We start from the raw sequence: 15,225 nt of genomic DNA, 5'->3' as shown, positions 1-15,225 counted from the left end.
GATGTAGAAATATACAGCTGAGGTCACCAAAATCGCTTTACTCGCATCCTTAGGGTCTTAACAATTTTTCCGCCTACGTTATGGGCTGCAGATAATAAAATTTCACACGCAGTCAAAGCAAAATGCATTTAATTTTCTTCTAAAGCTTACAAATGTTTGAGGTTTATAGCAAACATCACACAAGCCTCTTAAAAGGGAGACGAGTTAACACAGCAATCACAAATTGGTTTTAATACCTAAAATGCATGCAGGAAACACCTCCCCCAGCCACAGAAACAAAAGCTTGGATTAATACCCCAGCGAGTAGGTGAATTAGCAGATTTTACAAGTGCAGAAGCCAGAATTAAGATGTTGACAGCGATGCTGTGCACTGAAGAGCTCGCACCTGTACCTCCGGCACTGCAAGTATCTGCTAACACATCGCACAGTGACTTTGCAGATGTCTGGGGCAGTAGAAGAAGTGGGGAAGGCAGGAGTCTCGCAACAAGAAAAGCAAAGCAAAGAGCCAGCAAGATACACACGAGCCAGACATCAGTGGAGTGATCTGGCTCCTTACTTTTAAGTCTAGCTTGGACTGCTTAAAATCCGCTCCTTTGAATATTTATTCTTATAAATGAGCTTTTTTTGAGACCAAACAGCTCATCTCCCTGTCTGAAGCCCACATTAAGGGGATTTAATTAGATAAACGTGACAGGTGATGCTTTGAATTCCTGCCCATTATTCTAGTGACCATAAAGCCCTCCCTGTCTATCCCCCAAAATAAACACCTCTTCTCTGCCTAAAAGCGGAGACTGACACAGCTACACAAGGCACATCCACTATTAATAAATAACCTGAAGAAGTTAAGAAGCCAAAAATCTTTAACTGCCCCAAAGACAGACTGATTCAACATTTTACAAGAACTTCATTTTATGAAATGGTTTAATTTAGCAGGCTTTACTGCTGAGATTAATTTATAGCTTGTTTTGCACTGCTGCAAAACTCTCCCACCCCATCCCCTATACACACACAATTCTTTATTGTCTAGATGTTTACTCTCAGGGGGAATTTTAGGACTTTAATGTTTTTATTGTTTTAATCCGGCATATAAAAAAATTATTTGAGCAAAACAGCTGGTACAAGTGCTTGGAAAGTGGTAGTGCAGCTTCTCAGCTTGCATCATTAAGCAGGTGTTAAATAAACAGGATGCCACGCTCCTCCCGAGATTTACCATGGCAGGAGATTTGCAGGGGATCTTTCAAGAACGGCAGGGATGTTACGGAGCTGACAGCTCAGCTCTCTCCTGCATGGACCTTTGCTTTTCTGCCAACACACCCAGGACCTGCTTTAGCCTAAATTTGTCCAGACAGTACCACCAACCCAGGGAAGGGGTGAACCGTGGCAAAGAAACAAAAAAAATCCCCATGTGCTACCTCTTGTACACAAAGGGGGCTTCTGCAGCTCGGCCACGTGCCCCGTTCTTTACGCACTGAGAAGAAAAAGCCCTAAAGGTACTTTTTTTTTTCTGACACACACATGCCAGTCCTTTGTGCAGCTACGGCACCGCAACCCCCCCAGCGGCAGGATAACGCAGCGTTTGCCCAGCGAATCCATCGGTCCTCTACAAACCTCATGTTTCCTCCCATGTCAAAAGCACTACTAGAAATAAACATATTTACGGTGAGCTTTAACACCTCAACCCAAGAACTGACTCTTTAAGGAAGGTTCTCGTGCAAAGCAGCGACCACCAAGGGGAGAGAAGTGTTAGCCAAAAACCCCTAAAGCACAAAAAAACCCCAGCATGACTAGAAATCCCTTCTACACACAGCTCCACGTTCTAGAGATTTCATGTGCGATTTGAGAATGAAAGGACCTGAGATATTACAGCTTAAAGGTTTTTTCCCACCCTGCTCTCCAGCAATGAGATGCTGGGGGAGGGTGATTCCCACCAAGTATGTAAGGACACGGCATCTCCTGTTCACCCACGCTCCGGCATCACCGCCACCGCCCAGGAGAGCTGCATGGACCACCCGACGCCCCGCTGTGCACCAGCAGCCGTGCCGGCCTGGCTGCCAGAGGGGCGGAGCGGCCTCCACCATCCAACAATGCCCGGCGAGCATCCCTGGGAGAATAAAAGAGGATTTTAGCTGCCTTTCCAATTGCCGAGAGCCCTCTCTGGCTGCCTACTCGTGTCCTTGCAAAGCTCAGTTGCATCTGGGATTAGAGAACAGAGCAGAGGAAGCGGGCTTATGGAAAAAAAAAATCCCCTTGTTATTTAGATATTGAAATAAAACCAAGTCACAGGCTTGTTGGCTACTAGTAACTCTGCCCAGGGCCTAAGGAGCTGAAGGAAAACACGCCTGCCTTTCTCCTTACGACCAAAAGCAGCCCCCTCAGCATTGTTTTTGCTGGGGAAGGAGATGGAAGTCCCAGAACAAGTCCCCGCTACTTGGGTTTTTGTCCTTAAGCAGCAACTTGGCTGAATTTTATGCAAGAAATCTGCAGAAAATCCTGCAAACTCACATACCTTCGTGAAAATTAAACGTATACGCAACAGCATGATAACGGGGTCTTTGTCAAAGCCACAGGCTGCATCCGCACTTGGGAAATAAATTATCTGTTTGTGCAGTAAAATACAAAGCATTTGTAATTTTCTCAGGCATTTAGCAGACAGGTAGCAAGCAAGGCTTTGAACAACTATAACAAAAAAAAAAAACCAACAAACCCACAAAACCAAACAGTCATGTCTTCAAAAGACCGTTTTTAACATAAGGAAATATTTTACTGGCCAAGAAAAAACCCAGAGCTCAAAAGAGGCAGGAAGAATTCAATCCTGAGTGTACGACTGGCTTTGATTGCACCTTAAGATGTCTTCCTTGTTTCCAGCCAACCTGCCTCCCTCCCAGCCCTCCAAACCCAGTGCCCTATTTCTCATTTGCTTTACGAGGGACAGTGGCTGCCACACAGCACGGATGAAAAACAGGTTTTGCAGTTCTCGAGATAAGATCATATGAGGTTAAACTCACATGCCACGGTCAACATGGCAACACTCGCAGGTTTGCATTCGGCTGCAGGAGCATGCAGCCACCGGCAGCTTTCTGCTCCTATTAAGCTCAAGACCACAAGCTTGCTTTTAGATGAGTCTAATTTCAAGTTAATAAAAGAGCCTGGCTCAATTTATGGCTTCGTGCTAGCAGCACACGCAGTTTGCATTTCTGATACAGAGCAAGAGCTTTAGGTAAGGACTGGGCTGAGATTAGTTCATTCAAAGCAGAAACTCCACGGTTGTGAAACGCCCTTAAATCAAAAAGAGAAGAAACCATTCCCTGCAAGTACATGGCCATGTTCCTTTGTGGGTATTTTTGCAGCCCTGATCACATTCCCAAGAAAGGGGAAACCCTCCCTCCTCGTTCCCCTCCACTGCAGAAAGTGGAAACCGTCCCATCATCTGGGAAAAGCGAGGATATGGCTCAGTAAGAAACAAAACAAAACAGAAATTTAAATCATTAAAGAACCCCAGCAGCACCTGAGAGCCTCCAGGCCTGGGTGGGCTTTGCCAGCCTGCAGGCAGCACAACCGACTGGCGCTGCAGGTGGGAGATGGGCAGGGGGCTCTTGTGCTGCCAGGGGAGGCGAGAACAGCGAGAAGGTCTCTGCAGCAGCAAGCCCAGAGGAGAGCGTGCCCATCAGCGGGCACCCTGCAAAACCCGCGTCCCCCCTGCACCTTTCGAGGCCCCTGTTCAAGCAGGGGGTGCCCTCCTACACCGATGTCCAGAGCAAGGACTGCTGCTGACTTTCCTTCCCGCTGCCCCAGCACGGGCCATCAAATGGCCCCAGTAAAGGGCGACTGGTGGCCAGGATACGTTTGTGCTTAGGTAAATATAAATGTAGATACACATATATGACTATTTATATAGGAACACATCTTGGCGTGCGCCCTGTCTCTACACGTATATGTATTTATAGTTGCTGAGTCTGCAAACCACCCATCAAAAAGCAGATGGCTTAACAGTCCATCTTTCCCTGGAAATCAGGCTCGATGCCCCGCGGCGCTACTCTGTGCCCTTCCTCTGAAATGAGGAAGGTTAAACGAAGTTTTAAGCGGCTCTGAAGAAAAGCGTGCCGCTGCCGCCGAGCTCTCAGCCCCCACCTCACTGGCAGGAGGGGCTCCCTTTGCACAGGGGACCAGCAACGCACCGTCCCCAGTGCCACAGCTCCGTGGTAGGTGCATTTCTGATGTGATTTGTGACCGCTTGAAGAATCCTTTGGGACAAGAGGTGCTCCAAAAGGGCAATTAGATCCATTACTGGCCATTCTATTGCCACATGAAATAGGTTTACTAGTTGTGTGCCGCCTCATATACTCCATTTTTACGCCAAAATGAACAAGTATGCTAATGAAGCGATTGGAGAGCGTGCCTGAAACGGCGGCGGTGGACAGTGAGCTGACGCTTTGCAGCACGGCTCATCCTCTGATAATGTTTTCTTTGACAGGACCTGCATTAAAGCCAGCTTGTGCATATTTTAAGGCATTATTAGGTATTCTGCAGCCTCGGCACAGCATCTCTGAGATGATAGAGGGGAAAACCATGCAGCTATTTCTTCATTTTAATTGCTGCAGCAGCCAATATGGCTAAGAAATCCTAATGAGGGCTTGTTCTAGAACAGCCATTCACCAAAACAGAAATGTAAAAGCTATTGCCAAACCTCACTGCATCTCCAGAGCAAGAAACCAAAGTCACAGCCCCATTGTTTCTGAGAAAATCCAAACTGGAAAGGAACTAACATGAGTTGAAACGTACCTCCTCTACATACATGTTAAACCAATTTGTGCTAGTAAGCAATTACTTCACAGAAAAACCCACCCCCACAGATACATTTAATCAACCAGATCTGGGAGGTTTCTAGTGAAAAATGCAACAGAGACTGATCGAGCATGTCCACTGCCGCTTCCAGAGACCTTTTGCCAGTCAAACCCCAGCGCTGCACGCACAGCACACACAGGAGGACACTGCAACAGCCCAAAATGTCTATTGTCACTTCCAGATAAATTTTGCTTCAATGCCTGCCCTTTAGAACAAACAGCCCCCCCCCCCCCCCCCCGAATGGTCTTGGGGTGGACATCCCAGTTTGTGGCCATCCCCGAATAGAAGGGAAAAGCTGCTCTTACACACCCAGCCCTTCACGCGTGGCTGCGGAAGGGAGAGCAACTCCTGCGGCTTCCACGAGGAAGGAGAGGGAGGGCAAGCAACAGCGCCTGCACATACAAGCGTGCTTGTAGCATCGCAGAGTTTGACCTACAAACATTCCCAACTTCCAGGTTACATTGCTTTCTACTTAGTGCCATTTTTTTAAAAAGAAAAAAAAAGTATACAAAACATATCACCCCAACAGATTAAAGTGACTACTTCAGAGGTCTCTGCATCCTGCTGTCAGCATCCCCGATAACAAAGGCTGAGCTGAGAAGGTACGCAGCAGCAGGGGTAAAAGCAGGGAGCTTATTCAACTGCAAAAGGGAGAGCAGAAAGCAAGAAAAGCAGCAGGAAAATGGAGAGGACACCATGCAGTAACTGGTGCTCTCCCGCTGCCAGTTCCACTTTCAAGCCAGCGCAGGAACCGGGTGTTGCAACAGCCCCTGCATCTGTGGCACTGCCGCAGCCATCCAGGGGCTATTTTTAAACAGCAGCACTTCACGTGAGGAAGGGGGGGGGGGAAAGAAGGGCAGCGAAATAGGGGAATTGGTGAGTCCAGGCAAGGGGGCAGGGATGAAAACCAAGCCCCACACTGGGTGGGGTGTGACAGCTGTGCAGCACCATCCTGCCCCATGGCACGAGGCCATTGCACCAGCGCCAGTAGAACGGGCAGCGGGAGGAGAGCAAAGCATCCCTCTGGGAGCGGGGAGAAGCCCGAGCAAAGCCCCTGCAAAAGAAAAGCCTTTTCTTTTGCTGGCAAGGACAGCTCTCCAAGCTGCTGCGCTGCAGCGTGAGCGGCTTCCAGATTCATCACGGCCAAACCGGCTGCTCAGTCCCCAGCTTTCCAAAGTGCCCCGAAAGGCTGTCAGCATGTGCTGAGAACACCAAAGCAGCCATCGCGCTAAAAGCACAACTCCTAATTAATACCTAATCAGCCAGAGGGGATGCAAACATGTTTGCCTGCAAAGAATGAACCACCGGAGTTTCACGTTATTAAAAGTTGAGTCCTTGGCAGAGGCTTACGTGGCAGTTTCTTCCCAGCACCGCAGGATTTGTGCGGAGGTCCAGTGAGCCCTTTGGCATCCAGGCTCTTATTTAGAAATGGGGAATTTGGAAAGCTGTCCAGACCCATTTCCATTTGACAGACAAGTGTCTGTGTCGGTTCAGCACTGCACGCGTGCTTCAAATGCAAAGCAGAGCTGGCATTCGCAGAACTGGCAATGAATCCCAGCCATAGGAATGATAAAGATTTTAACTTACAGGAAATGCTGCTATTAAATAATATTTAAGTCTTAATTATATTTTAAAACAGCCATTTTATAAAAAAAGAAGTTCTATTATAGTGCTTTTGTAGTTAAAGGTCTGTCAACATTTCCATTTTAAACCTTCATTTCTAGGGGGTTTATAATTTGGTCATAAAAATTCATTCTAGGCTGGAACTTGGCATACAGGGGCTCAGCCTAGGAGCAATATTTTTTATTATCCAATTTGGTTTAAATTGGTTTGGCCATTTTTAAGTTATAGGAGTGTAAAAAATAAACGTTTACTGGTTTCAGATGCCTTCTCAAGCTTATTATTATTCAAAATTAGCTTTCCCCTCCCCACCTCCAAAAATACCTTCAGCAAGAGGTGGGAGATATCATTTTACTCTGCTGACAATACATGAGTTACAATTCAAATTAATTCACTTCTTTTGATGCTAACAACCTAAAGAGTTACTATAACCAACCACTACTTTTACGCAGACCCATTACATACTGTAAACGCTTGGAGATTTGTGTAGCATCTGCCATTTTGTGCTTGACGTACAATGTACAGGTACTGCAGCTGTAAAGGCCTTAATTTGAAATAAATAATTAACTCTGGAAACCTGCATTCCTGGAAAATAATAGAAGACCTTTAACCAAGATGTTTCTCTGTAGAATTTTATTTCAGCTGTGGCAGCTTCAAATAAAAAGCTGCAGATGTGAAGCAAGCAGGCGTATACAGCTAGGAATTCCTTGCCACAGAGCTTCAGACGTTTCCTTCAATTTAAAAAACAGGAGAGAAACTCTAGTTTATGGCTCAGCTCTTCAAATCATTTGGGTGCAGTAGGGACACAACACATACGTGACTTTGCATGCTAACTACAGACAAGGGGTATCTGTGCCCAAGCATAACAAAAAGCTCCGAGAAGGATTTTATTCGCACTCCATCGTTAACATCCACAGTTTTTCCTTTTAGTATTTGGCTGGTGTAGAGGGGGGGCGTCAGCCGTGGCTCGACCCCAGTGGGGAGCAAGCCTTTTGGGCACACAGGGGAAGTCTCAGTGGCCCAGGGCCACCTGCGAGGGCTTGCAGGTGGATGGGATCTGCCTCCCGTGTGATCCAGCCCTTGGCCTCAGTCCCCCAGTGACACACCGCACCCAGCCCCACGGCATCCCGGTGCCCAGGTCACCTGGGGGCCCCTGGAGCCGAGACCCCGATGTCAGCTGTGCCACGTAACCCTGGCAGGGGCCGCTGCATGTCCTGCTCCTGGCTCGCCGCTCTCACCAGCCCTGTCCAGGGTGACAGACACTACCCACCCTGCTCCACAGAAGCCATTCTCCTGATTAATGAGGCTCAGATTTCCAAAGACATAACGGTTCCTACCTCATTAAATCAGTGGGTGTTAGGAGCCTGAATTCTTTAGGAAAAACACCCTGTGCCAGCATCCAAGTCCAGTCCCACTCAGTTCCTGTGCCAGGACAGTAACAATTTCTACTGGAGGACAGGGTGTCATAACTCTGCTTAATAACCATTTAAATTCCTGTTTACTCTAACAGCAGGTAGCCAATTGGGCTGAAGTTTCTCAAAGAATCAATTTTAACTCTGAACTTCTTAGGCAGTTTGTCTGGCTTCCCTTCATAAGCTGCAGGAACAAAGTCTCAAGAGGCAGACCCTAAAGAGGCTGTTAAATCAACACACAAGTATTCCTTTCTGTACACGCTCATACTGAAACCGAACACATTCGTGTCCTGCGCACGCGTGGTCCCAGCCAGGGTTGGCAGGGAGCTCCAGCAGGGCTGAGACATCCCTTTGGATTTTCTCACACGAGTAGAGGCGGCTCCTGGCACCTTTGAGACGGGGAATGTTTTCTTACCTTTTGCTTTATGCAGTAACTGGAAGGAGAGAAGGACGGTAACAAAGCAAACCTTTGAAATTATAGCATGAGAAAGATGCTTTGTTGTAAAGCAAATGGGCATGGGCACTTTCTTCTCGTTACCTCTGGGCTGCTCTACAACACCTACCTACTTGCTTCACTGTATTATTCTGCCTCTTAATCACAATGGCTCGTCTTGAACAATCTGTTTCCACAAAGGGCATTCAGTCACAGACAGAACTGCAGAGACAGGGACAAGACTCATTCCTCGCACTGGTGGAGCTGGTCCCTACCTGAAACCGGGATGAAGATAAACTGTACAAATCGTAGCTCAGGCTGCCGACAGGGTAGCTCCAGGGCTGGAAATCCCAAGGCAGACCTCCGAGCGGCCAAGGCATTATGCACATCCTGGGCCACCTGAAAGTTTGAACCGTGACAAGGAAAGCTCGCCGCTTCTTGGAAAGAGACTAGGGCCATTTTTTCCTCTCTACACCAGCACTCATATAAAAGGAATAATCTATATTCGTTTGGATTATACAAGCTACAAAACACACCTTAGCTTCAGTTCCACATTTAACCAATCGCAGAAGCCATTTGTTGCCTCGTATATTACAAAGCAATAGAGATTTAAGGGATAATGGTCATGGCGGCAGAGTATACAAAGCAATAAACTGCTTTTGAGGTTGGTTAAATGCCAAGTGATGCTGAGGCCTCAATGCCATAAACATTATTTCTATTATATGACAAGATAAGAGGATACAATAAACCACAAAGAAGAAAAATCATTTTCTGGCCTCGTGAAAGTTCTGGGCTTCGCGTTTCTTGGACACTGCACGAGCATCACCTCAGTGGCATGGGTTTAAGGGGAATAAATTGTTAAATTAAGGGTGGGTTTAAAAAGCAAACGATTGTTTGAGGAAATGGCCTGTATAACTGTAGCACTGGAATTAGGACCTGAGTGATGATTTGTGTCACTTTTTATAAAAGTGAAACGGCATGGAGTGGGGAGGCAGGGGCTCGGGAAAGTCTTGCTCCCAGTAGAATATATTCGGTATTATGGCCCCTCCATTAGTTTGGGCAACAGGAGTGGACCAAACAGTTTTATTAATAAAGATGTTCCTCCATCATGACACTTCATAAAGCCTCAAGCATCCAGCACTCCCAAAGCCTTCAGGAGAGGAGCAGAAGAGGCACGACTGCCGGGGAGGAACATCTGTCTCCCCACCAGCCTGCATTTCACGCTGCCAGCTCGCCTGCCCACATCAGCCACCAGGCACCCCGGGAAGGGTTTAACACCATTTTAGAAGGGAGGATACAGAGCCAGACAGAGAGCGACTTCCCTCTGCCACCACCAGCTCATGGTCATGAAGCAGCACTGGAGCATCCAAAGCTCCCACCTTCCTTCCAGACCTTTGCTCTAGATGCCTTAGACAGGACGGCCGAAGTTTTAATTATCTTGTGTTAATGAGTCAGAGCTGTCTCATTATACAGACTTAGTTAATACCTTTCAACTTTAATGGCAATGCTCAAGTTTACAGCCAACACTTGGTTGCGCTAAGGCCACCTTTCATCACTCAGTATGTTTTAAATGGGATTAGAAGATTTTAATAATGATTAGCAGCACACACCACCCCCAGATTAGTTTCACTTAACAGATTCAACTAAAGCCTTACTTGAGGCATTGCTCTACATCCCCTGCAGACATTTTGGAGGCAGGGGCTTGCCTCTGCCTCCCTCCTCACCTCCACAGTGGCACAGGGGGGCCCATCCCCGTGGCAGAATAGCTCTTCTCCATCTACGCAGAGAGGGCCGGGGAGAGGGGCTCGGGGAAAAACATGTCACCTGTCCTCTTAGAGAAGAAACCAGATAAATGACCTTGAGAAGAATCTTTTTTAAAAGCAGTATATGCAGCACATTTAGAAGTCAGCTGTGTCACAGCAGACTCACTGTTGGGAAGCGATCACATACAGAATCCAAAAATAACAACCATTAAAGACCTAGCAACCAAAACATGTTTACATACCCACTGGAAGTCCACTAGCTGCAATGATATGGGGGGTACAGCAAGATCTGCTCATCTATTTTCGGTGGCCGTTCCCTCTTGCCCCTCCTCGCTTCCCTGAAAAGTAAGCTTTACAGCCTTTTTCTACATAGAAGCAGTGAAGGAAAAGGAGGAAAGAAGGGCATACAGCATAAAAAAACCCGGGGCTGGTACCAGCTACAGAGGGAAAGCAGCAGCTAATGGTTCAAAGAAATTACACTGGGAAGCAAAATATTTTTTTTTTTCCTTTAAGGGGGAAAATCACCACTGACTTTGCAGTAATTCTCTCCAGTCTCCTGTTCAAATTAATTTGGCTCTGCTCTCCCTTCTCCCGCGACCTCCTATGCTACTGTGTGTCTCAGCCCAGCATTTGCAAGAGGCAGATCACTAATTTTAGCCAGCAGAAAAGGACTGGGTGATTTGTCCCCACACCTGCTGGCCCACCTGACAGTAAAATCCAGAAGCCCATCCCAATTTACTCAGGACCAAAGCAGCCAGTTCCCATGGGAGCAGCCCACCAAAACCAGAGCGCACCCCTCCAACAGGAGTATCCAAAAGAACTGGAATATGCAGGGATAAAAACTTGCTAATGGATTGGGCACGGGATCAGAGGTTTATAAACAAGAGAAAGGAACAGAGGCTGGAGCCACAGCAGCAAAAGGATAAATCCCAATATCCTGGCGTTATCCCAAAACCACTGACCCTGATAACCCAAGAGGCTCAACAGCCACCAACATCCTCCCACTCAAGCGGCTTTTTTCCTAAGCAAAATGCACCCAAAGGTCTTAAAAGAATGAGGCGGGGGGGGGGGGGGGGGGGGGGGGGGGGCGGGAAGGCTTAATCCTGCAAGGAAGTCTCCCTCTGCAGTGCCAGCCACAGTCTGGCTGGCTTTTGAGCTGGGGAAAAAAGAAAAAAAGTTTCCCGTGCTGTAAGCAATACAGCACTGCTTGAGAGTGCATTTGTGTGCCTGGGTGAAAAAAACACAATTACCCCCCGGAAAGCTCAAACCTCTGGATCACACAGACTCTGATGGGATCCATAGGCACTGAGCGCCTGTGGAAAGGTCAGGATGTCTCTGTACCAGAACACACTGAGCTGATGCCTCCCTTCTTGCCCCCTATGTTTGAAGACAGGGGTCTCGATCTTTAGGAATGAGGGAATGAACCAAGATAGGTTCACACGAAGAAGCCATTTCTGATGGGATGATCCACAGCGGCTTGTCAAGGGTCAGGGTTTAGTGCCAAAAGGCAGCACAAGCTGCGGGGGAAACAATGCAGCATGTGCTTCAGAGGCTGAGCCCTGCAGACAGCTGCTGGTCACCACCAGCCCCCCAACTTCAAATTTGGATTTATTTTTAATATTCAAAGCTACCAATTGCTCTACCCTGTCCAGCTCGTCGCAGCGATTGTACTCTGCTTGCCCCAGAAAGCACATCTCACCAAACATTAATTTTAGCTGATGATCCTTCTATGACTGTCTGTACAGCTCTTGGGTACCACTGCACTTCTATGGCAGTACTGCTGCATGTTAGCGATGAGCTGGATTTGTAAGTGCTCTTAAAAACCTTCAATGTGAAGCTGATATGTACATATTAGAGGACAAAAAAAAATGCACAGAAGACACCAGGACTTACAGGAAGATGCTCAGAGCTCTGTGTATTTAGTTAGTCTGAATGACTGTTTAAGGGATGACTCGGTCGATCAGCAAACACCTACAGACATCACAAATTTGATGGGAAGGATCTTCTGTCTGACAAACAAAAATTAACAAGCTCCATAGCCTGGAAGCTGCAGCCGAACAGGTTTAGACTGGAAATAAGGCATAATTTTTCCTTACCGGTGAGAGCAATTAACTATTAGAAAAACTTAACCAAGGGCTGTGGTGAATTTTCCATCACTGGAAATATTTTAAATCAAGCTTGGATCATCACTGTTTAATACATGCTCTGGTTTGAACAGGTATTGAAGGACGTTCTAGGAAACTGTGCATGAGGTCAGGTTAGATCACAATGAATCATACCGGTATGAATTACCCGGATTCTAACATTTCAATATTAACATGAAGAATTGTCAGAATTACCCATAAGCAGCAGTCTGGAACAGCGAAAGGAGGAAGCAACCACCTTTATATGTCATTTGTGGGAGATTGTGGGAGATTAAATTTAAATACATTGTTGTTTGCCTTAATTGCTTGTTTGAATCCGATTTTAAGGTTGTATGATTGAAGTCCTCACATCATTAAGTGCTCAAATACAGCTAATACATTTTATAAATGACTTGCACAATTTCACAGGCAAAGAAGTTCAAGATAAAAAGCAGCTTCCAACAAAAAAAAAAAAAAGGGGGGGGGGGGGGGGGGGAAGAGGAAGATCACCTGCAAGCGGATAGAGAATGCTTCAGACGAGACTAGTGCCAGAATGATCAAAAAGCTGAGAAGTCCTAATTGTGTATTTTTAAAGAGCCCCCATCTCCAAGAGTTACCAGATGAGATTTTTGACCCATTTCTGTGCTATAAAAATAAATGCGTCACAGAATTCACATGCAGTCTCAGAGGACGTGCCCTGGGGACGCAGAATTATCTTTAATTTCAATTGAGAGACCCACAAGAGACATTTAAGGTATTAAATACACTGAAGAACTGAGGGGGAACAGGGGACGGGGTGAGTGCCCTGGGATCGGTTAGAGCTCCCAAATGCGTCACAGCCATAACAGTTTGGCAACCTGACATCCAACGGTTGCAGCCAGGAAAACTGTGTGCACAGCACTTAATATCTAATTAAAAGCCACAATTCCTTCCCCCTCCTTCCCCTACAAAAGGCATCTTAGCATTTTGAGGTTCAAATGCTTCAGAACAGACAAACCGAATTCTCCCTGGACTCTCCACAGGGCTGTACTTCCACAGAAGCCCCAATTTCTAATGGCTCCCATTAAAACAGCCCCAGCAGTAATTGCACAATCCCCCTGTTCCTCCCATTAACACGGCGTGCGAGCTGCCAAGACACCACTGAGCGCCGGAGTGACCCTGAGCCCAGCTTTGGGGAAGCGTTAGCTTCATTGCAGAACCAAGCAAAACGCAATGGGAAGGTGCCTTCGCAGGCAGGCGAGCCCACGAGGAAGGTCGGATGACTGAAAAGGGGATGTGACTCATTCAGAGCAATAAGCATTTGCCCTAGGAAAGGGACAAAAAGTTTTGCAAGGCCATAGCCAACTCTAGCATGCTGTCCGCAGAGGAAAAATTCACAATGGGTCGTCTTTTTTTTTTTTTTTTGCAAGCCCAAAATAGACTACGGCAGTTTGGGGTTCGCATAACACCAACCATCAACTGTCACATTCTCAGCTGCTTTACAGAATATGCTATAGCTGCTAACTCATCCCAGCAGAGAAGGAATATCTGTCCTTTGGTTAAACAGCCTTGAAAGAAGATGAGCAATGTTATCAGAAAACATTAACAGGAGATCAGCATGTTTTCTCTGGGCTGGATGGGTCTCACGGAAAACACCAGCAGAATAACAATACGCCACAAAGCAAGGCAGATTTCATTACTTTGGAGTGCCTGCACTTGCTCATAACCTGGATTTACACACTGCAAATCCTCTGATCTGATTACCTCCAGTGATCACGTAAAACACCGGCTTTAAACTCTTTGCCTCAGTGATAAAACAGCCACTTTGATTCACAACGACACATTCACAATAAAGTATACTGTAAACGTACCTGTCCACAGCCGGGGGCATTGCACACAAACGGCCTGTCGTCTCCCATATTTCATGCAGCTGAGCTAAGCTGAGGAGAGAGGAGAGAAGAGGAAATTGTTAAATAAGCCAAAAAAAATTAAAAATATCAAGATCAGAAGCTGCCCTTTGCAGGGCTGTAATTAATCAATGCTGTGCTTGCAGAGAAGGAGGATCTCATTGTGCCCTAGACACAATCAGGGAAGAGAAATTAATGCAACCCAAGTTTGAATAAGACTTCGGAGGGCCCAGTCAATTTTTCACGTATGAAGAGAAGGTGCTGCGTCACACCAGAAGGGCTCATTGGGAACTGTGACAGTGAGACAGTGCGGGCCAGTGGGTAGGGAAGAAGCAGGAGCTCTCCACGCCTGGGCTCCCACCAGGGCCCACCAGCAGTTCTCCGGAGGGCCACAGGACTTTCCCAGCTCACTGTCACCACCTGCAAGATAGGCACAACGCTCATCTCTCACAAAGGACCACCTGGCACTGCAAAGACCTACAAAAGACCCCCCCCAACAGCGGGTGCTGAGGAAGGGCCCAGCCTGCTTCGCCCTCCCGCAGCGTTTACAGTAGAAAGCACAGACACATAAGCAAAGACAGTGACAATCTACAGGAAAAAAAACAAAGTGCAACCAAGAAGTGATCAAATAAATCCAAGTCCTCTCTATGTACAAGTTATATTTTCAATGGGAGAGAACTAAAATTTGTCATTTAATTAATTAAGGGATTATAGGAGTGGTGCTCCGTTTTACAAGGCAATAATCTGGCTCCCTAGTGGGTAAACTACAAGGCTGATGGCAGGGGTAGTTTATCACAGATTATAGCCAAGGATAACAAAACACTCAGTCCTATTATGCTACAAGTGAAGCTATTCTTATTAATAAAAAATAAGAGTAAATAAAGTAACCCCCACCACCTCAAATTCAAGAAATAATGGTTCCCTCCACCCACTGATATTTTTATAGCAGGATTTTAAAAAGCTATAATAAAGCAAATGCTATCTCTTCAGGGGGTTTACTGTGCGAACATGTTCTGGCTGTTCATGTTGCTTCCAGCATCTCTTACTCCAAGTTCGGCACTTGGCTGCAGCGACGCATGTCAGCTTGCTACAGCCAAGAGCAGAAATGAAACCCGAATGCGGCCAAAACGCGTTCACGAAGACACA

The 15,225-nt window shown here is 46.7% G+C and overlaps 1 protein-coding gene across 1 annotated transcript in view; it reads right to left on the bottom strand.

Moving 5' to 3' along the window:
* The window catches only part of LOC130141295 (cyclic AMP-dependent transcription factor ATF-7-like), a 69,727-nt gene that overhangs the window by 34,642 nt on the left and 19,860 nt on the right, over positions 1-15,225 (bottom strand). The window contains 1 exon segment of the mRNA XM_056322156.1: positions 14,044-14,112. Within this exon segment, the coding sequence (XP_056178131.1) occupies positions 14,044-14,091 (48 nt within the window). The 5' untranslated portion in view covers positions 14,092-14,112.

This window comes from Falco biarmicus, chromosome 19, assembly GCF_023638135.1.
Source record: "Falco biarmicus isolate bFalBia1 chromosome 19, bFalBia1.pri, whole genome shotgun sequence".
In the NCBI taxonomy this organism is placed as follows: domain Eukaryota; kingdom Metazoa; phylum Chordata; class Aves; order Falconiformes; family Falconidae; genus Falco; species Falco biarmicus.
The sequence above is the reverse complement of the archived record's forward strand: the minus strand, read 5'-3'. Positions and strand labels throughout refer to the sequence as shown.